This window comes from Camellia sinensis, chromosome 5, assembly GCF_055761805.1.
Source record: "Camellia sinensis isolate YWXY chromosome 5, ASM5576180v1, whole genome shotgun sequence".
Lineage (NCBI taxonomy): Eukaryota > Viridiplantae > Streptophyta > Magnoliopsida > Ericales > Theaceae > Camellia > Camellia sinensis.
Window position 1 is genome coordinate 213,588,046 of NC_138965.1, and position 22,796 is coordinate 213,610,841.

The 22,796-nt window shown below is 33.1% G+C and overlaps 1 protein-coding gene across 3 annotated transcripts; it reads left to right on the forward strand.

The window, feature by feature from the left end:
• Nucleotides 1-16,864: 16,864 nt before the first annotated feature.
• LOC114290050 (trihelix transcription factor GT-4) lies at nt 16,865-22,237 on the forward strand. Of its 3 annotated transcripts, none has more exons than XM_082871455.1 (5): nt 16,865-17,682; nt 19,103-19,141; nt 20,210-20,341; nt 20,660-20,884; nt 21,680-22,237. In XM_082871455.1, the coding sequence occupies exons 1-5, from the start codon at nt 17,052-17,054 to the stop codon at nt 21,880-21,882; spliced, it is 1,230 nt and encodes a 409-aa protein (XP_082727581.1). In that variant the 5' UTR covers nt 16,865-17,051; the 3' UTR covers nt 21,883-22,237. The 3 variants fall into 3 exon arrangements, 2 of the variants coding, with proteins under 2 accessions (XP_082727581.1, XP_082727582.1); XR_014331036.1 differs by having other exon boundaries at nt 16,873-17,682; nt 20,489-20,884; XM_082871456.1 differs by having other exon boundaries at nt 16,873-17,682; nt 19,103-19,140; nt 20,215-20,341.
• Nucleotides 22,238-22,796: the final 559 nt, after the last annotated feature.

The window sequence follows — 22,796 nt, forward strand, 5'->3', positions numbered from 1 at the left end:
TAATTTTTGCAAAAATAGGAAAAATAAAGAAAAAACCAATATACAGGAGAACCGAAAATGATTTAGATGAGATAATAAGATTAGCTGAAACAACAGAAATTTTAGGAGAACAGCCCATGAAATATTGGGAAAGAAATAAAATTTTAGCTAGTCTAGATATAAAAAACAAAGATTATAGGATTACTTCAGTACAAATAGATCATACACCAGCAGACATAGAAGAATTTAGAACACAGATTAAAGAATTACTAGATCTAGGAGTAATTAGACCTAGCAATAGCCCGCATAGGAGTGCAGCATTTATGGTTAGAAATCATGCAGAGATAAAAAGAGGAAAAGCTAGAATGGTGATAAATTATAAAAGATTAAATGATAATACAGAAGATGATAAATATAATATACCAGATAAAGACCAACTCATAAATAGAATACAGACAGCAAAGATATTTAGCAAATTTGATTGTAAGTCAGGATTTTGGCAGATAAAAATGGAAAAGGAAAGCATACCATGGACAGCCTTCTGTTGCCCTCAAGGACATTATGAGTGGCTAGTTATGCCCTTTGGATTAAAAAATGCACCTTCTATATTCCAGCGCAAAATGGATAGTATATTTAATAAATATAGTTTTATACTGGTATATATAGATGACATATTAGTGTTCAGTTCAGATAAAAGTAGTCACATAGATCATTTGTATATAACATTAGAAGAGTTCATAAATAACGGAATAATAATCAGTAAGAAAAAGATAGTATTAAATAAACCCTACATAGAATTTTTAGGAATGGAGCTAGGAGATGGAAAAATTAGGTTACAACCTCATATAGTCAAGAAAATCTTAGACTATCCAGATAAATTAGAAGATACAAAGCAACTGCAATCCTTTTTAGGAATTTTAAATTATGCACGAATGTATATTCCTAACCTTAGTAAAATAATAGGACCCCTTTATAGTAAGACCACACCCACTGGACAGAAATATTTCAATCAGCAAGATATAGCTCTAGTTAGAAAAATAAAAGACATTTGTAAAAACCTACCAGACCTACAACTTCCTTTAGAATCTGAATACATAGTTGTAGAAACAGACGCAAGTCAATTAGGATGGGGAACAATATTATTAGCCAAACCCAGTAAATATGACAGCAAAAATAAAGAACGCATTTGTAGATACAGTTCTGAAAAATTTAAAGAAAAAGATACAACTATGACCAGCCTAGATTTTGAAATACTAGGAGTAGTATACGCAATAAATAAATTTAGATTATTTTTGCACAAATCTTTTACAATAAGGACAGATTGTGAAGCCATAGTTAGATTTCATAACAAACTAAACGAGCGTAAATTAAGTACTAGAAGATGGGCAAAATTTTTAGATTGTATAGTAGGACAGGGATATAAAGTAGAATTTGAGCATATTAAAGGAAGCGATAATAAATTAACGGACTGGTTAGGTAGAAAAATTTATTTAGAAAAAGAAGATAACCAGTTTAATTTTTGTGCAGATAATGGAGAACAGCAAGACCATGAACTTTGGGGGATTTTCTCTTCCCATTCATGAAGGCAGAACCAAGTTCAGACCCTTAACAGGGATTGAGCTAGACTCAGTTCAACAGTGTCTTTTAGATAACCTTTGGACCAGCCAAAATCACCCAGCTAAGCGCCTTTCAGCCCTAAACTCTCTCAGTATATATTTTTCAAAAATCCAAAACAAGCCCCTGTCTAAAAGTTTTTCTTTCTATGTAGTAGCTAAAAGAACCAAGCCTGGTATTTACCATGATTGGATAGAAGTAGAACCTTTAGTCAAAAATTTTCCCACACCTCAGTTTAAAGGATTTTATGATTTTGAGTCAGCCAGTACCTATGCTCGAAGACAAATAGGAACCAGTTACTTTATTAGCCAGATAGCTAAAGATTACCTAGACACATTGAGCAAGATGAGATCTACCATCTTTGCTACCAGTGGCGTTCCAGTTAGCCAGACAAGTGGAAGCAGTAGTACAAGCAGCAGTAGTTCTAATCCTCAGATAGATTCCCAGAATCTGCTCCAAATGTGCAGACATTGTGAAGGCCTTTCCAGAAATTTCAAGAAAATTATGGATAAAGGCAAAAAGGTCAGTGAAGAGCTAGACCAGCTCCGAGACGAAGAAAAACAATTGAGAGCAACCATTAGAACCTTAACCAACCAGCTTAAAAAATTAGCTCCAGAAAGAACACCTACCTCCTTACCTAGCCCAGAAATCAAACAACTCACCAGTGAGGAATTTGACCAATTGAGTGCTAGAATGTATTTCTTTAGGCATTCTATCATTCGACCCCTTTGTGAGAAAAGCCAAGTAATGGAAGACCTAAAACCCTATATTTATACCTTAGCTGGAGATAGCAGAAACGACGAGTTAGTCATTATTCAGCAGTTTTTTCAAGATCTCTCCATAGCAAGAGTTGACTGCCCCGGCCTAGCTTACCAATGGACCTATACCTATGAAGATGAACAGCAACCCTGCTTAGACGAAGAAAGATGCAATAAGAGGTCAGATCATTTTGGTAGATGTCAGTGTAACCTAGACTTCAGCATTTGTCTTTGCCAGATAAATTTAGCTACATTCGAGCCACTGGAGATAGAAATTAGGGGCGAAACTTGTTATCTAACAGCTCCAAAATTGTTAGATTACGGCTTTGTCTCTAGACTAATTTTCACAGATCCAGATCAGACAGATAACTTCGGACACAAGCTTGCTCAAGCAGTACTGTGCGTAATGGAAGAACATCATCCGTATGTGGAAGCTTTAATAGATAGCAAACTACCAGAGTGGAAGGAAATATGGTGCAATCCAGCTAAACACAAAATGTACTTACAGAGATTATATTACAGACTCTGAAACTCTGAAAAACTTAATACACTTAGAGGTTTTTTGAGAGGGGTTGGAAAATTTACAACGCAGAGTGAAGTGGTGTTTTTCATTCTGCTTTCTTCGTTGGCATACAAGCCAATTTATACAACTTAAAAGGAGGATAAAAACAAAAACAAAAATCCTAATCTATGTCCTATGACTATCTTTCTAGACTCTAGGCTTTTTAGGCTTTTTGAAAACTTTTCCAAACTTATGCCATCTTTGACGGAGAATTGAAAATTAAAAGACAAGACCTATATGTGTACAATTATACGCTTGACTCAAATCATTATTCTGGATATAGATAAATTTTATCAATACAAGATTAGGATAATGATATCGGGTACTACTTTGGGCCCCATCGCATATCATTCAATCCTTCTTTTTTGACAAAATTTTGACACTATAATTTATTACAAGACACGTATAAAGATTTTCACAGCTTTTCTTTAATAAAGTAAGATAAGAGATATCTACTTTATTAAAGTAGTGATTGAAGGAAAATCCTTATTACTGACAGACTCACAAAATATCTACAAAAATCTTTTTTGTCTTTTCTTGGCGTGCATTTTTCTGATATCTGAGGAGAAGCTCTATCTTCTATGGATTTTGTCTTCTTTTGACGGAGAGCCAATTATTGATGCTGACCCATGGAGTGATGCTTGTAAGCGGATTCTTGAATGTTATGCAAGATTGAAAGAGTCACGTAGTGATATTATATGAGTCTTGTAGTGTGGGACCCCCTGTTTTTTTTTTTTTTTTTAACCATACATTCTGTCTGCTAGGTCGTCAAGATCTGCTGCTGAGAGTTGGTCGTAAAAGTCATCCCCATCTCCCATGGGTGGTTCATCGTTCCATTCTTGATCATTTTCTCCCATCACTGGTGATTCATGAGAGACGCCATGCTGGTAGTTCGGGTACTGACTTTCATCGACAAATGTCTCTTTGCTGAATGGATATCCTGGAATGGCTAAATTACAATGTATCTTTTGATGTCTATCTTCACAAACTAGATGTCCATAATTTCCATTATAGGCTAAGAGAGAGTTTCTAGCAAATTTTCTCCATTTATTGAGCTGGTCTTTGAGTGAAAATCTTCTGCATGGCCAGGGTCTCCTATTGAGAAGTCCTGGGTATCCCGGAAATGTGGAGGTTCCTCTGAGGTAACTTTTGTGTTTAGCTGGGTTGCACCATATTTCCTTCCACTCTGGTAGTTTGCAATCTATTAAAGCTTCCACATACGGATGATGTTCTTCCATTACGCACAGTACTGCATGAGCAAGCTTGTGTCCGAAGTTATCTGTCTGATCTGGATCTGTGAAAATTAGTCTAGAGACAAAGCCGTAATCTAACAATTTTGGAGCTGTTAGATAACAAGTTTCGCCCCTAATTTCTATCTCCAGTGGCTCGAATGTAGCTAAATTTATCTGGCAAAGACAAATGCTGAAGTCTAGGTTACACTGACATCTACCAAAATGTTCTGACCTCTTATTGCATCTTTCTTCGTCTAAGCAGGGTTGCTCTTCATCTTCATAGGTATAGGTCCATTGGTAAGCTAGGCCGGGGCAGTCAACTCTTGCTATGGAGAGATCTTGAAGAAACTGCTGAATAATGACTAACTCGTCGTTTCTGCTATCTCCAGCTAAGGTATAAATATAGGGTTTTAGGTCTTCCATTACTTGGCTTTTCTCACAAAGGGATCGAATGATAGAATGCCTAAAGAAATACATTGTAGCACTCAATTGGTCAAATTCCTCACTGGTGAGTTGTTTGATTTCTGGGCTAGGTAAGGAGGTAGGTGTTCTTTCTGGAGCTAATTTTTTAAGCTGGTTGGTTAAGGTTCTAATGGTTGCTCTCAATTGTTTTTCTTCGTCTCGGAGCTGGTCTAGCTCTTCACTGACCTTCTTGCCTTTATCCATAATTTTCTTGAAATTTCTAGAAAGGCCTTCACAATGTCTGCACATTTGGAGCGGATTCTGGGAATCTATCTGAGGATTAGAACCACTGCTGCTTGTACTACTGCTTCCACTTGTCTGGCTAACTGGAACGCCACTTGTAGCAAAGATGGTAGATCTCATCTTGCTCAATGTGTCCAGGTAATCTTTAGCTATCTGGCTAATAAAGTAACTGGTTCCTATTTGTCTTCGAGCATAGGTACTGGCTGACTAAAAATCATAAAATCCTTTAAACTGAGGTGTAGGAAAATTTTTGACTAAAGGTTCTACTTCTATCCAATCATGGTAAATACCAGGCCTCCATGAATGGGAAGAGAAAATCCCCCAAAGTTCATGGTCTTGCTGTTCTCCATTATCTGCCCAAAAATTAAACTGGTTATCTTCTTTTTCTAAATAAATTTTTCTACTTAACCAGTCCGTTAATTTATTATCGCTTCCTTTAATATGCTCAAATTCTACTTTATATCCCTGTCCTACTATACAATCTAAAAATTTTGCCCATCTTCTAGTACTTAATTTACGCTCGTTTAGTTTGTTATGAAATCTAACTATGGCTTCACAATCTGTCCTTATTGTAAAAGGTTTGTGCAAAAATAATCTAAATTTATTTATTGCGTATACTACTCCTAGTATTTCAAAATCTAGGCTGGTCATAGTTGTATCTTTTTCTTTAAATTTTCCAGAACTGTATCTACAAATGCGTTCTTTATTTTTGCTGTCATATTTACTGGGTTTGGCTAATAATATTGTTCCCCATCCTAATTGACTTGCGTCTGTTTCTACAACTATGTATTCAGATTCTAAAGGAAGTTGTAGGTCTGGTAGGTTTTTACAAATGTCTTTTATTTTTCTAACTAGAGCTATATCTTGCTGATTGAAATATTTCTGTCCAGTGGGTGTGGTCTTACTATAAAGGGGTCCTATTATTTTACTAAGGTTAGGAATATACATTCCTGCATAATTTAAAATTCCTAAAAAGGATTGCAGTTGCTTTGTATCTTCTAATTTATCTGGATAGTCTAAGATTTTCTTGACTATATGAGGTTGTAACCTAATTTTTCCATCTCCTAGCTCCATTCCTAAAAATTCTATGTAGGGTTTATTTAATACCATCTTTTTCTTACTGATTATTATTCCGTTATTTATGAACTCTTCTAATGTTATATACAAATGATCTATGTGACTACTTTTATCTGGACTGAACACTAATATGTCATCTATATATACCAGTATAAAACTATATTTATTAAATATACTATCCATTTTGCGCTGGAATATAGAAGGTGCATTTTTTAATCCAAAGGGCATAACTAGCCACTCATAATGTCCTTGAGGGCAACAGAAGGCTGTCCATGGTATGCTTTCCTTTTCCATTTTTATCTGCCAAAATCCTGACTTACAATCAAATTTGCTAAATATCTTTGCTGTCTGTATTCTATTTATGAGTTGGTCTTTATCTGGTATATTATATTTATCATCTTCTGTATTATCATTTAATCTTTTATAATTTATCACCATTCTAGCTTTTCCTCTTTTTATCTCTGCATGATTTCTAACCATAAATGCTGCACTCCTATGCGGGCTATTGCTGGGTCTAATTACTCCTAGATCTAGTAATTCTTTAATCTGTGTTCTAAATTCTTCTATGTCTGCTGGTGTATGATCTATTTGTGCTGAGGTAATCCTATAATCTTTGTTTTTTTATATCTAGACTAGCTAAAATTTTTATTTCTTTCCCAATATTTCATGGGCTGTTCTCCTAAAATTTCTGTTGTTTCAGCTAATCTTATTATCTCATCTAAATCATTTTCGGTTCTCCTGTATATTGGTTTTTTCTTTATTTTTCCTATTTTTGCAAAAATTAATTCTAAATTAGCTGGTTGTTTAAAATCTTCTAGGTTCCAATAATCTTCCTTATTTTCAAAATCAAATTCTTCTAAATCATAATTTTCTGTATCTAAATTTTCTAAAGACGTATTTGCTATCTCATTAGGTATGTATTTTTGGGATAGGTCGGGAAAAATATTTCTACTTGGAAATAAAAAGCTAGCTGGAACTGAATCTACTCCTATGGTACCACCACGCTTCGCACGCAACTCTGATGAATGGGCGATGGTGCTAAGGGCATAAGCCGTTGGTGTATGTACAGTTCGCTTGAAGAAACTAATGTTGTTTTGACTGAGTAACATGCCACCTTGTAAGCTAAGGATGAAATTAAGTCCTAAGATGAAAGGATGATTCTGTCGGGTATTTCCAACCCAAACCTGAGGTAAAGGAAACCATTCTATATGCTGATCTTGAGAACCTAGATGATGAAAACTAATATGTGCTCCATTGATGCAATGTGTGTATATCTGTTTTGTGCCGTCTGCTATACTAACTAAAGCTGGGGTTGTTAAAGTCGTGCTCCATCCTGGGGGAACTACTTGTTGTTCAATATATGATTTACTAGCTCCTGTATCTATCATGGCATCTATGCTAAGGGTTTTGGCTGCAAACTTGATTACACAAGAGATCTCGACTAAATTTGGTTTAGGTATAACCGGATAATTAAATGGTAAGGATGTAGTATCTGGTTGGGCTTTAGAATATTGACTACAGGGTTGAGAATCAACTAGGTTGACTAATTCTAATGAATTCATATGTTCTTCAATCAGTTTGTCTTTTAAAGGGTACTTATTATGAAATTGTTCTAGCTGCTGTTTAAGCTGTCTATTTTCTAATTCTAAACATTCTATGTCAAAGCTAGTCTTGGTTTCTATCTCGTGTATTTGTATCTTAAGCTCTCTTACTTGTAGTTTTAATTCTCTAATTGTTAAATGTAATTCTCTGATTTCCAGACTATGATCTTCTTTAGTATTTCCTAATGCTATTTTATGTGTCATGTTTAATTTTTCTAGACAGACTATACAATAAGTTATACTGCATAATAGACATTGAGCTCGTTTATCTTTGGCTGGAAACCAATTACAATAGCTGCATCTAGTGGTATCAAATCCTAATCCTATTTGAAAGTTATGCTGACATTCAGTATCTGGATTACACTCCATCATAAAGAAAGTTTCTTGGGAAGGTGTTAATCCTATTTCTTGGTTGAGTTGTCCTAAAAGATTATCTATATTAGTATCACTTTCTGAATCACTATCTGAACTTATGGCTTCTATTTGATATTCATAATCGCTGACTATACTATATACTTCTGAATCATCACTAGTTATGCTAACTATATCTTCTTCTAAGTCTTCTATAATATGTAGTCTTTCTATCTGTTTATTAGTATTTGGTCTTTGTCTTTTTGGGCAGTTCTTTGCAAAATGATTGGGTTCTCCACATATAAAACAATTGCATTTTTTACTGCTGGGTTTTCTAACATATCTTTGTTTTCTTTTATCTTTTTCTTCTCTGGGTAATTTCTTATAATTTGACCTATTAAAAGTTCTACTTTTCCTAATGAATTTTTGTTTTTTCCATGGTTTTCTATACTTTTTCTTCCAGTATTTTTCTTTTCTATATTTTCCATATTTTTTGTATTTTTTCCCATTACGTTCATCTTCATATTGCTGAGGAGTATATATTACACTGCTACAAAAGCCGTAACTTTGTTTTTTCAAGTCTCTCTGTATTTTAACTTCTATACATTTTTCTTTGAGCTTATAAAATGTAAAAATTATTCTAGGTCCTATTCCTAAAGTTCCTCTTATTCTTAATTCTCCAGTGGCTATTCTTGCTGGTAAACTTGCATAATAAACTGACCATTTGTTTTCTATCTCTCTTCCTAATTCTCCTGGTAATTTTCTAAAATATTTATTTCCTATTTCTTCATCAAAGCTTTTTCCAGTTCTTGCTGCTATGGCTAAGTATTCTCTACTAAAAGGTACAATATATTTCCAACTTCCTAATGTCATTTGGTCTAACTCGGTTAATGCTATGCTTTGAGCGGAGTCATTTCCTCTAGAAGGATCATATCCTATAAGTATCTCTTTAATAAAATTTGTAAAATTTCACGGGTTATTTCCTAATTCTTTGAGCTGTTTAATTGTTTCTTCATATTTCCCCTTGAAAGTTAAATAAATATTATAAGCTGAATCTCCTAAAAGTGTCTCCATATATTCCCACATATCTGTTGATTCATAGGGGCTAGTCATCCATGCTTTTACTGTATCTTTTTCCCATCTTTCTATTACTTCCTGCCATATCTGAGGGTTGAATCTAGCTAAATCTAAAAGGGTTCCTTGATTATGGACTGGCTGTAATTGTATACTCATATCTAGTTGTCTTCGCTTTCCATGAAATCTATAGCTTTTATCTGGGTCTGCTTGACTACGTCCTGAGCTGGCTAATGGTCTTCTTCCTCCTACTGCATACTGCATTGGTTCTATTGGATCTTCTACAATTGGTTGTGGATTATTGGTTCCTGAGCTTTCTGTAGTCATATAAAAAGTCTCTTCTAGGTTAGGTTGTTCTGGTATTCTAAATATTTTGCTGGGATGTATATTATCTTCTATGATATCATCTACATATTCTGTATGAAATTCCTGATCTAAAAATGACACTGCTTCGTCATGAGTATCTCCTCTGGCTAAGTATTCATAATATCTAGCATCTAGTATTTTATTCATGTCTTCTAGGGTAAATTTTTCTAAATCTATCTCATCAATATTATATATCTTATTTTGTGATATAGTTTTTTCTTCTGTCATTACGTAAAGCTGATTTATTTCACTACGATTATCTTGATTTTCTTCCCTATCTATACTACTAAATTCATCATCTTCAAATTTTTCTGGTGCTACATAAGTATACTGAGTAAATCTTACTGCATAATTTCCATCTGCTGTTTGGTATAATAAATTATCTTGAGGGGCTAATCTCTTTTGTCCTAGAAAATCTCCTAGTTTCCAATCTAGTGCTGCATTATCTTCAGAATTAAATTTTTTAGCTGGTAATGCTTTTATTCCTTTTGCACCTAATAATTTAACTATCTGATCATTAGTAAGTCTATAGTGAGTATTGCTTTCTGAGACTGCTAGACCTAAAAATCCTGTGCAAACTAATAAATTCTTTTCTCCCTTTTTCATTTTATATCCTCTACTCTTTATTCCTATTTTTATCTTTTTATGAAAGGTCGAGGTTGGTAGTAAAAAGTCTGGTGTAAAATAAACTATTCCTCCTTTTGAATTCATGTCTAGTTCATAACTTCCTAAAATACTCTGTCCGACATCATTAAGCCTATCATCATAGAGACATATAAATACTTTGGTTACTAAATTTTCTCTGGTTAAAGCCTTAACTCCTACCACTACTAATCCTAAATGAGTCATTTTAAGGTGTTCATTTACTGCATATTTATAGCTTTCTCTTTCTATTAAATTTAGCTCTATTTTCTCATCTTCTTGAGTCACACTAATCATTCGTTCACCATAGTGTTTAAATAAATATTGTTTTTTATGAATCTTACCTAACTTATACACATATTTAGCTGGAATTAACTCTAGCTTTTCTTTTTAAAATTTTTCTATCTGCTGTTCTACATCTATAAATTCTTCTACTTTAACATCTTCATCTTCATTACGCTTTTTACTGCTACTTCCTTTTATTAGCTGTTTAAACATTTTTATTTTCTATAAATTCTACACACTGGTTTCTTAGGTAATTTAAGCTTTTCAAAATATCTAGCTATATCTTCTTCGTTTACTTGAGATTGAGGTTTGTTGGATTGTCCTTCTATTCCTTTTTCTTTCTGAAGTACTATTTTTTCTAAAGACGCTAGTCGATTTTCTAAACTATGTAGTTGTTCTGATAGGTATTGAAGTTTTTCGCATAGCCGAATTAAAAATAAAATTTCTATATTATTTTGTCTTACTGATATTTTATCTGATTGATTTATTCCTTGATAAGTACTAATTCCTTCCGGATTATTATGAAAGTCTTCTGCTTGTTTTAAAATAGTCTGGTAATCTCTATTAGCTTTCTTATCTCTACTCATAAACTAGGACCTTACAAGTTGTTCTAGAATTTCTAATTTTTGTTTTAAATTATCTTGAATTTGATTAATTTGTTCTATTTGTTTAGCTATTTGATTTGTAGCTGAAATTAATGTTTCTATTTCTAACTTAGTAGGAAATTTTTCTAAATTTAAACCTATTCTTTTTTGTAGGATAGAACTACACTGATCTTGGATATAATCTAATTTTTTATCTTGATCTTTAATTATACTACGATTATTACGGAGATGATCTATAGATGAAATAAAAAGATTACTAATTTTATCTATGTCTTTTTAAATATTTTCTGCAAAATTAATCTGGTAGTCTATGATACTATTTAGCTGATGATTATGTTCACTATGGAGCTGATGTGTAAAAGTCTCTTCAAAATTACAACGGAAATTATTTTTATTTACGCTAAGGCGACGGTTATGGCTGCTGAGTTCTAAATCTAGATACTCTACTTTTTTCATATACAAAATTAACTCCTACTATAAAATTATTACAAGCTACTATAATATGAAATTTATAACTAAAATCTCCAAAAATAAAAACTACTCTATTACCATAAGCAAAATGCATAAACTAATTTAAACTGTCCTAAAACCGAACACTGCTCTGATACCAATTTTTGTGGTGTGTGGGGTTGAATTAGTGGTTTACCACTATTTTGAAATTGGGCTGAGAATTATCTGACTAATTCTACAGTTATAGATCTTCAAGCTGTTGTATAGCTATTTTTAAGGCCTCTTGTTTTTTAGTTAGCTGTCTATTTATTTGAGAAATTTTTAAACTGTAATTTTCTAGGGATCTGCCAGAAGCTAATGATAAAAGAAACTGATTTTTTAAACTGTAATTTTCTAGAGATCTGTTAGAAGCTAATGTTAAAAGAAACTGATATCTAAATTTTTGATCTTCTAATTCTTGTATTAGTTCAATACTAATTTTAATTTTATTCCTAAGGTCTTCGTCTAAGGGCATATACTTTTCTTATTTTTTGAAATTTAATTTTAATTTTTATTTCTAAAGTCTACGTTTAAGGGCATACAAGTTTTGGTTTTTTGAAATTCTTATATGGATAATATTTCCTTAATATTTCTACTCGGGTTGCTCTCATTTATTCTAAAATTCTTTTCTATGGTAAAACTATTTTTAGGAAATGTTTGTTTTCATTACATGTACTCCCACCTTGAGACTAAGCCTCGTGCAACATAGCATATTTTTATTTTCCATTTTTTACCTTTCCCTTTCTGCCTACAATTCGCCCTCCAACGCCTAACTACGGCTCACACGGGCTCTTCAGCTAAGGTCACTCAGTAACAAAATAGAAAACTGAAGATACTACGAAGGTTCAAAGCATGTAATATAAATGAGCAAAAAAGCATTCCATAAACGTAGTTTTTTCCAAAAAGAAAATAAATTTTTTAGAATAAAAGAGTTACCCTTTCGAAATATTTAAGGAAAAAGAGAAACTACTCACACTTCATATTAATAAGAAATATACTTACAGAGATTATATTACAGACTCTGAAACTCTGAAAAACTTAATACACTTAGAGGTTTTTTGAGAGGGGTTGGAAAATTTACAACGCAGAGTGAAGTGGTGTTTTTCATTCTGCTTTCTTCGTTGGCATACAAGCCAATTTATACAACTTAAAAGGAGGATAAAAACAAAAACAAAAATCCTAATCTATGTCCTATGACTATCTTTCTAGACTCTAGGCTTTTTAGGCTTTTTGAAAACTTTTCCAAACTTATGCCATCTTTGACGGAGAATTGAAAATTAAAAGACAAGACCTATATGTGTACAATTATATGCTTGACTCAAATCACTATTCTGGATATAGATAAATTTTATCAATAAAAGATTAGGATAATGATATCGGGTACTACTTTGGGCCCCATCGCATATCATTCAATCCTTCTTTTTTGACAAAATTTTGACACTATAATTTATTACAAGACACGTATAAAGATTTTCATAGTTTTTCTTTAATAAAGTAAGATAAGAGATATCTACTTTATTAAAGTAGTGATTGAAGGAAAATCCTTATTACTGACAGACTCATAAAATATCTACAAAAATCTTTTTTGTCTTTTCTTGGCGTGCATTTTTCTGATATCTGAGGAGAAGCTCTATCTTCTATGGATTTTGTCTTCTTTTGATGGAGAGCCAATTATTGATGCTGACCCATGGAGTGATGCTTGTAAGCGGATTCTTGAATGTTATGCAAGATTGAAAGAGTCACGTAGTGATATTATATGAGTCTTGTAGTGTGGGACCCCCTGTTTCTTTTTATTTATTTATATAATTTCAATAATTTCAATAATTAATGTAATTAAGTTAAATGTATAAAATTTTAATGTAATTAAGTTAAATGTATAAAATTTATTATATTTTTTTTAATATTATCCATTTAGTTCTTAAAATTCTTAAATTTATTTAATACAGTTCATTCAATTAAAAACATTATCTAAATTAATAACAGTTTAATATAATTTAATTAGTAAAAATATTAGGGAAAATCGGTCTAAGATCCCTCTCCCACTTTTCGTAATGGAAGAGATCCACAAAATTATTTTTTGATGTCTAAGGTCCTACACATATAACAGAGAAATTCCAGTCCTTTCATCTGACCCGCGTCGACGACCACCTCCGTGAAAACGTAGAGGCCACCATGGACGTCCCCTCCGACCATGGACGTGTGCTTCACGTAAAATAAACAGGCAAAAATGTAAAGAAACTTAGATTTGTAGATACCTGTTGGCTGTGGAGACGATTTTCTCGTTCACGCTCCTCAATTTCCTCCTGAATTGAAGTACATCAAAATCTGTACTCTTGAAATTAAATTAAAAAACTAAAAAAGGGAAGTAGTTTACCTGAAGTGCAAGAATGTGCCGCTGAGATTGCGACAGCTCTTCCTCCCTTTGTGCTTGTTGTCTTGCCAAAATCTGAAAACCGGAAGGTGAAAAAGAATAAAAAGACCATGACTACTTGGTGTTTTCTTGGCCGTAAGTGTCTATTTGAGCATAGAGAACATTTTGATTTAAAAGAACAAAACCCAGAGAGAATATATAAATGGAACTTCTCATAATATGCAGCTTTAGCAAACAACTAAAACAGCTAGGTAATTGCAACTTTAATGGGTTCGTGATAGTCAACGCAAGAGATGTCCATCCAATTGCACTGTGTTCACTCACATTTGTGTCCCTTTATGATTTTCTATTCTTCCCCCCCAGGGAGGATATTATATTTATGTAGTGAATTGGAAACATAGATATCAAAACACTTTGAAGTCAGCAAAAAATTTCTCTAGATTTTAGACAGAATTGAATTTCTCTGGATTAATTTTTTTTCCAGAGAAATTTGGTCTGAAATTTCTCTGGACCAATTTTCTCTGGACTGAAATTTCTCTGGACCAATTTTCTCTGGACTGAAATTTCTCTAGATCAAGGTTGAGGGACCTTATGTCTGAAATTTCTCTGGACCAATTTTCTCTGGACTGAAATTTCTCTGGACCAATTTTCTCTGGACTGAAATTTCTCTAGATCAAGGTTGAGGGACCTTATGTCTGAAATTTCTCTGGACCAATTTTCTCTGGACTGAAATTTCTCTGCACCAATTTTCTTTGGACTGAAATTTCTCTGGACCAATTTTCTCTGGACTGAAATTTCTCTAGATCAAGGTTGAGGGACCTTAGACATTATGAAAATATTGTTGATGGACCTTAGACATCATAAAAATATTTGATGTCCTTTATGTTATAAAATCATAATATCAAGGACCTTAAAAAAAAAACCCCAAAATATTATTTATAAAAATTTAAACTACTTAAATATAAAAATTAATTTTATTTATTATATTAATGAGGGATGAAAAATAAAATATGTGTTATAGTTGTCAAATTTCCTGAATGATTTGGTAAAAAAAAATTTAAAAATACTTTGAAAAAAATAGGGCAAATTATATATACCTCCCTTGAGATTTAGCTAAATTATAGATACCCCTGAGGTTTCAGAAATTACAAATATTCCCCTGAGGTTTATATTTTCATAACAAATTGCTCCATGAGATTTATATTTTCATAACAATTTGCCCCCTAATTTGTTATGCAAATAGTATCTTCAAGGGGTATCTGTAATTTTTCAAACTTCAGGGGAGTATTTGTAATTTTACTAAATCTCGAGGGGTATATGTAATTTGCCCTTAAAAATACTAACATGACAAGAGTAATAGATGATCATTAACCGCAAAATTTAAGTTGTTTAAATTATAAAAATAATATTTTCATTCATTAAGTTAGATTATTTAAAAGAAAATTTACTTATAAATTTTATTTTGAGAAATGGTATTCATTTAGTTCTAAGAATTTTTTTATAGACTAATTAGTCCCATTAATTTTGAAAAGGTAGATTTAATATATTATTTAAAAATTAGATTTACAGTTATACCTTTATTTCTGTTATGTTTTTTTTTTTTTCCTAGAAAGATAAGGTACACAATATATGAGAATCAAATTTGGGATGAATTTTTATATAAAAAACATTTTTATTTTGAAAAAATTTCAAAATGAATACAAAAATAACTTAAAACATGAGATTCTTCAAACAGTCTAAAAACATGTGTGATTTTTCAAACATTTGAAAAGGAGTATAAAAACTACTTGGTAAGTTTTGGCTAAATATATAATTTTAAATTGTAATATTCCAATGTAACACTTAAATGTAACACTCTAATTTAATACTAAAAAAAAAAAAAACTTCGTGCAATACCATAATGTAACATATAAAAAAATTTCTTACTATACTTTTCTCAAACGTAACATTATAATATAACACTGTAAAAAAACTCCTTAACGTAACACTCTAATATAACATACAAAAAAACTTCTTAATATATATAGGAGTATTTTTTTCCAAATTTAACACTTTAATATAAAACTCTAAAAAACTCCTTAGTGTAATACTTTAAGGTAACACACAAAAAAATTTCCTTAGTGTAATACTCTAATGTAATACAAAAAGAAAATTCTTAATGTACTTTTCTTAAATGTAACATTCTAATATAATATTTAAAAAAAATTTCTTAGTGTACTTTTTTCAAACGTAATAGTTCAATATAACATTCCAAAATTTTTTTTAGTGTATCACTTTAACATAATACCAAAAAAAAAAAAAAACTTTGGTATACTTTTTCTAAACGTAACTCTCTAATGTAACAAAAAAAAAATATACTTCTCCCAAACTTAACGCTCTAATGTAACATAAAAAAAAAAAAAAATTTCAATGTATTTTTCCTAAACGTAACACTCCAATGTAATATTAAAAAAGAAAGAATGTGATATTTTTCAAACTATTCCAAAAGGAATACAAATATTCTTTAGTAAGTTTTGAGTAAATGTATAATTTCAAACTGTAAGTGTTACGTTTGGAAAAAGTACATTAAGAAGTTTTTAATAATATTTTTATGTGTTACATTGAAGTATATTACATTGGAGTGTTACATTTGAAATTACACTGATTAGAGTGTTATGTTTGGGAAAAATATACTAAGGATTTTGTTTTTGGTGTGTTACATTTACTTTTGGAAAAAATAACCAAAGAAGCTTTTTTTGAGTGTTACGTTATTACGTTTAGGAAAAGTATACCACTGAGTTTTTTAGTGTGTTATATTGAAGTATTACATTAGAGTGTTAGGCTTTGTTCATAATGTGGGGTTTGTTCTAAAATGAGAGAAAATTCAAAACTTCTATAATGCAAATTGTCAAAATATGTAATTTTACATTTTGAGAAACTCACTTTTATCCTTAAAAAAATAAATCTAAATATGTAAGTGATTATCTTTTTATGTAATTTCCACTTTAATAGAACGGGTTTATAAGAAAAAAAAAGAAAATTAAATAATTCACAAAATCACATTTTGAAACTTATCGATGCTTCACCCTTATTTAAATTTAATTAAATAATATGAATTAAAATTAAATAAAAGTATAACATTAATTTAAAAAAAAAAAATGAAATTAATATGATATTTCCCCGAATTCACAGCACATTATTATGATCACTCTCTCTGCAACACAGTCCAACCCATTTCTCTGTGAACTTCTTCACCCTCAACTTCAACCAAATCTCTCTCTCTCTCTCTCTCTCTCTCTCTCTCTCTCTCTCTCTCTCTCTCTCTCTATATATATATATATATATATATATATCTCAAACCATGTTCTTACCAGAGAAGCCTCGACCGATCGGTTTCTACAAAGAGGAGGTTGAAGAAGAAGAAGAAGAAGATGGCCGAGACATGATGATCGAGGTAGCCTGCAATGGCGAACTCCCACCTCACCACCACCATCAGACGGCGGTGCTCGGCGGCGACAACAATAACAACAACAACAGCAGCGGTGGGGATGAAGACAGCCACGACATCAACAAGGCACCGAAGAAGCGGGCGGAGACGTGGGTCCAAGACGAGACTCGAACCCTAATTTCTCTCCGGCGAGACATGGACAACCAATTCAACACCTCCAAGTCGAACAAACACCTTTGGGATCAGATTTCGTCGAAGATGAGAGACAAGGGTTTCGATCGATCGCCGACGATGTGTACGGATAAGTGGAGGAACTTGTTGAAGGAATTCAAGAAGGCGAAGCAATTGGATCGAGGAGGAGGAGGGAGTGGTGGGGGTGGTTTGGTTAAGATGTCGTATTACAAGGAGATTGAAGAGATTCTTAGAGAGAGAAGTAGGAATTCGGTAGAGTATAAGAGCCCTACTACTACTACTACTACTACTACTACTACTACTACCATGACTTCTTCTAAGGTCGATTCCTACATTCAGTTCTCTGATAAAGGTGATTTCTTTTGCTGTGTTTCTGTTTGGTTGCTGAGAATTTGTAGGAATTGATTTACTAAGAGCATCTCCAATCCTTGGTCAATTTTTCATCTAATTTGATTCTAAATTTGAGTGAAAAACTTGATTTGATATGAACTATTCTAATAAATGAATAAATAAATTATCATCTTTTCAAATGTTCATCAAATTCTGATTTGATGAATTATCAATTTGATGAAAAAATGGTTCTCCCTTGATTTGATGCACATATGATGAATGGATTGGAGATGATTTCTCGCTACTTTTTCATGAAATTTAAATTTGATGAAAAAAGGGTTCAGGATTGGAGATGCTCTAAGTAGATGGAGTGTTTTGGTGAAACTGAAATGGGGGTGAGAAAGTTCAAATTTTTACTCCTTTAATTTCAAAATTAATTAATTTTTTAAAAGAGAATTGAATTCGAATTGGAAATAGGGCTCTTAATAGTGGGTAATAGGAAGTATGTATGATGTTACATGACTTGCATTAAATTAATGATGTCATTAGTTATACAATACAGAACTAAATGCAGAACGTGATGAAAAGAGAAGGGGAAAATTGAGGATTTTACATGGAGTGCGATCTGATGGATGTGTATTGTAGTGGTTGTTCATTGCCGTTGGTTCAATAGTAGGTATGGTTTTGGTAGTCAAAGCTCCAAATTTTTCTATTTTGAAGTCCTAGCACTAGGTGTGGGAAACTTAAGATTGTTCAGAATCAGAAGACTATATTTCAGTGGATTCTTGAGTTACCTTTGAGAAATGGGGGAAGTTTTTAATGCGTTGTGCAATCTGTGCTGCAAGCTCATCTTGAGGGGTGAAGCCTAAGGATTCCCGGTCAGATTTTTAGAGGATTGTCCCTCTCCTCTTGGCTTTCTTTGTCACTGCATGTTGGGGGCCCATTTCCTGGAAAATGCTTTAGGAGTGTTAGTGCATTATTACCTACTCATTACTTAAGTTTTGTTGCTTTAACCTTGCTAGTGTAGCAGAAGTTCTATTGCGTTGTGCAATCTGTGCTGCAAGCTCATCTTGAGGGGTGAAGCCTAAGGATTCCCGGTCAGATTTTTAGAGGATTGTCCCTCTCCTCTTTCTTTTCTTTGTCACTGCATGTTGGGGGCCCATTTCCTGGAAAATGCTTTAGGAGTGTTAGTGCATTATTACCTACTCATTCCTTAAGTTTTGTTGCTTTAACCTTGCTAGTGTAGCAGAAGTTCTATTGCCTCTTTGATCTTGAAATTTTTAGTTGTCCTTTCTGGTTTGGTCTTTTGACAAGGCCTAATTCATTATTGCCCTGTTCTTAATTTAAAGGATATATTTACCAACAGAAATGATGCTGTTTGATACAATATTATGGCAGTGCTATTAATTAAAACAATTGATTGACTGGTTTTGTTTATGCAGGTATTGAGGACACTAGTATCACATTTGGACCTGTTGAAGGTATACATTGGAATTTGGGTTTCCATTACACTAGTTTATGTTTTATGTTTGACAGTTTCTGGGTCTTAGTGTGACTGTGGTTTTGTTCTTTTTCAATTACGAGATTTTTCTCTACTTCTGTCTTTAAGTAATGATTGAAAATATCATAATGGTAACTAAAAAAGGGAGACAACCTTACACGATGTAAACAGATGAAAACAAAAACCATGTAGTCTCCTATATATCTACAGGGATATCAAATCCCCCAAAAAATTCGACAAAACCTGTACTTTATGTGCATGTGCTTATTATTAATGATAAAAAAGTTAATATTAGTTCAGTAAAGAAAGCTTAATCCTGGTTCTATGTGAACTAAGCTCCAATAAGTATGGGCTCGTGAAGTAACCAACTAGGCCTAGCTTAGTTGGCCACCATGCCTTCCTTAGGGCTTAGTCCTAAGGAGGTCATGGGTTCAATTCCCCTTAGGGGGTTGAATGAACGGAGTGCAAGCATTTAGGTGCTTTGCCATGGGTGGGGAGATTTTCTTCCATAGGTGCTAATCTAACAATTAACAACTAACATTTGTCGATAAAAAAAAAAAAAAAGTATGGGCTCGTGAACACTTTCATAGATCTTCCAGTGCTGTTTCGGTTAGTCAAGGGTGTTGGGAAGGGATTAGGCTCAAACTTAAACATTGGCATTGTTTGCAAAAACTGACTGCCTATATAGATTTGACACCCTGTTCTCAATTTGGCTAGTACTTCGTGTATTTTTAATATATATATACATTTATTCATTAGTTTCATTTTCTCTAAAAGAAACTCTGCAGAGCTGTGTTGCATTCATATGTATTTCCATTATCATTTATGGTTGTACGGCCCGCAGGCCTATAAATACCCCACTACCTACTTTCTTGATGTGGTTATTTTTTCGTTTGAGTTCTGGTTAGGGTTCTTTCTCCACTCTTTCAAATTACTTGGCCATCTGATTGTTCATTTGATAATTGCACTTTCTATTTCATCTGCCTCTTTGTGCCTGTAAATTACGAGAGATAACAAAATTTGTCCTTACAAAATTCTTGGTGTGCAGCTAGTGGCAGGCCAACACTCAATCTAGAAAGACGTTTGGATCATGATGGACATCCTCTTGCCATCACTGCAGCCGATACAGTTGCAGCAAGTGGAGTTTCCCCTTGGAATTGGAGAGAGACCCCAGGAAATGGTTAGTCTTGTTAATTATATTCAGTGCACATGTGAATTATTTAGTTAAAATTTGTTGAAATATCATCATGTTTGTGTCTTTATGCTTCAACTTGCTTGTTGCTTTGGGTTTTGCACTTTATTCTGTAAATTCGTGTTTTGGTCACAGAAAAACGCTTTCCATGGGAAATGACTTGCCCTAATGAATGTTTCATTGTATCTTTGCACAAGTTTGAGTGAGCAGTTCTGAACGTTTGAGGAGATCATGTGACCCGTGGAGCTCATTATGACAAGTCTATAGCTTCAAATTATATATATATAATCTCCTCCATTTTGGCAGGTGAGCAGTGTAACTCATATGATGGGAGGGTTATAACTGTCAAGTGGGGAGATTACACAAAAAGAATTGGTATTGACGGCACTGCAGATGCCATCAAGGAAGCAATCAAGTCGGCTTTTAGATTGAGAACAAAGCGCGCATTTTGGTTAGAAGATGATGATAATATAGTTCGGACTCTTGACCGGGACATGCCTTTGGGAAATTATACTCTTCACCTTGACGAAGGTAATGAATACTCACATCCCAACCCTAGTCTTTGTAATGGCTTTTATGTTCTCTCAAAATGTTTTCTAATTTGCTCATTTGAAGTTTCAAGTATGCCCCTTAAATCATTATACCTGCTATTTTTCTTTACTTTTTCTTTTCAACAATTTTGTTAAAATTTTCTCTCATAAAATTTAATTTATTTGTCTCTATTCTCTCATATTTTTTTCTGCACCCCTCTCTCTCTATTTTTGTGTGTCAACATCTTGACATAATTTCATCAGCATATGTACACATTTGAAATTATGATTATCATAATGTTCTGGAGCTAAAATTAAAATCAAATAACTACTAAAAATAAACAAAAAAAGAAAAATAATTCATTAATTCGAGGACAACTTGGATAGATTGATAACTAAGTAGGCCTAGCCTATTTGGCCACTATGACTCTCCTAAGGGCTTAGTCCCAAAGGGGAGGTCATAGGCTCAACTCTTCTTAGCCTATTTGGCCACTATGACTGTCCTAAGGGCTTAGTCCCAAAGGGGAGGTCATAGGTTCAACTCTTCTTAGCCTATTTGGTTAGTCCCAAAGGAGAGGTCATAGGTTCAACTCTTCTTAGGGGAGTTAGAGGCAAGCACTTCGTGCTTTGCAAAGGTAAGGAGGCTAACTTCCATAGGTGCTAATCTAACAATTAATGACTAACAGTTGACTTTTGCCGATTAGAAAAAAAAAAAAAAACTTCTGGATTGATTGATACAAAAACCTCAGTTAATTGTTGTCATTACTGATTGTTAACCCAGGTTTTCTGTTCTCAGGCTTGACGATAAAAGTGTGCCTGTACGAGGAGTCGGAACACATGCCAGTCCACACAGAAGACAAGACCTTCTACACTGAAGATGATTTCCGGGACTTTCTCTCGCGCCGGGGTTGGACATTTCTCAGAGAGTATACCGGGTACAGGAACATTGATAGCATGGATGATCTTTGTCCTGGCGCAATATACCGTGGTGTAAGTTGAAGCCAGGAAAAGGATGCTTGTTCAGCTTCTGATGTGAAACATTTGGGAAGTAGACTTGATGTAAATTCTTGCTACCTTTCATCATCATAGAATGGTTTCAATAATCTTGGAACAATTTTGTTAAGTCGTGTTTGGATGTATTGTGGGAACATATTGAACGGGTTTTTGTACATATCATTTTAGCTTAAAAACAGGGTTATTAGGTTTTCCCTGAGATAGTATATATTACTTTGTTTTACGAGAATAGATAGATTGGATTATCTTAGGTGAATAATTAGATTACTCCTGGTTTTGGTTTTCTTGCAATAGAAGAAATAAAAGTTGACACGAAAAAAGTAGATGATCTGTTTCAAAACTGTACTGGTTATTAATTACTCTTATTTTTTGAATGTATATTGTTGCAATTATTAAATAATTTTTCTTTGTTATTGATTAAGCGTTTAAAAGCAATTCAAGTTAGTGGACTCAGACCCGTGATGAACATCCGAGCTCAACAACACTGGACTAGATTCCACTCAACTGGATTTTTGCCCAATTAGACAGGAATTACGTCCTTTGAAATACTACTTTCATACAAAATAAAATGAATTGATAAATTATGCATCACATTTTAAAAATATTATAATTGTAACATTTATTTATTGGTTTGAAAATTAGTCTGAGAAGTTAATGTAGCATTGGCATTTTGGAAGCAAAGTAATGCCTTGTATTAAGAAGGCATACCCTAATTACCAGCGGATCTGTGGCGCAATGGTAGCGCGTCTGACTCCAGATCAAAAGGTTGCGTGTTCGATTCACGTCAGGTTCAATTTATTTTGGTTTAGAAATTTTTTTAGTGAATATTTTAATCATTTTTTTTTTTTTTTTCCTGGGTTTAGAATTCTAATACACTTTAAAAGTACAAAACTTGTAAA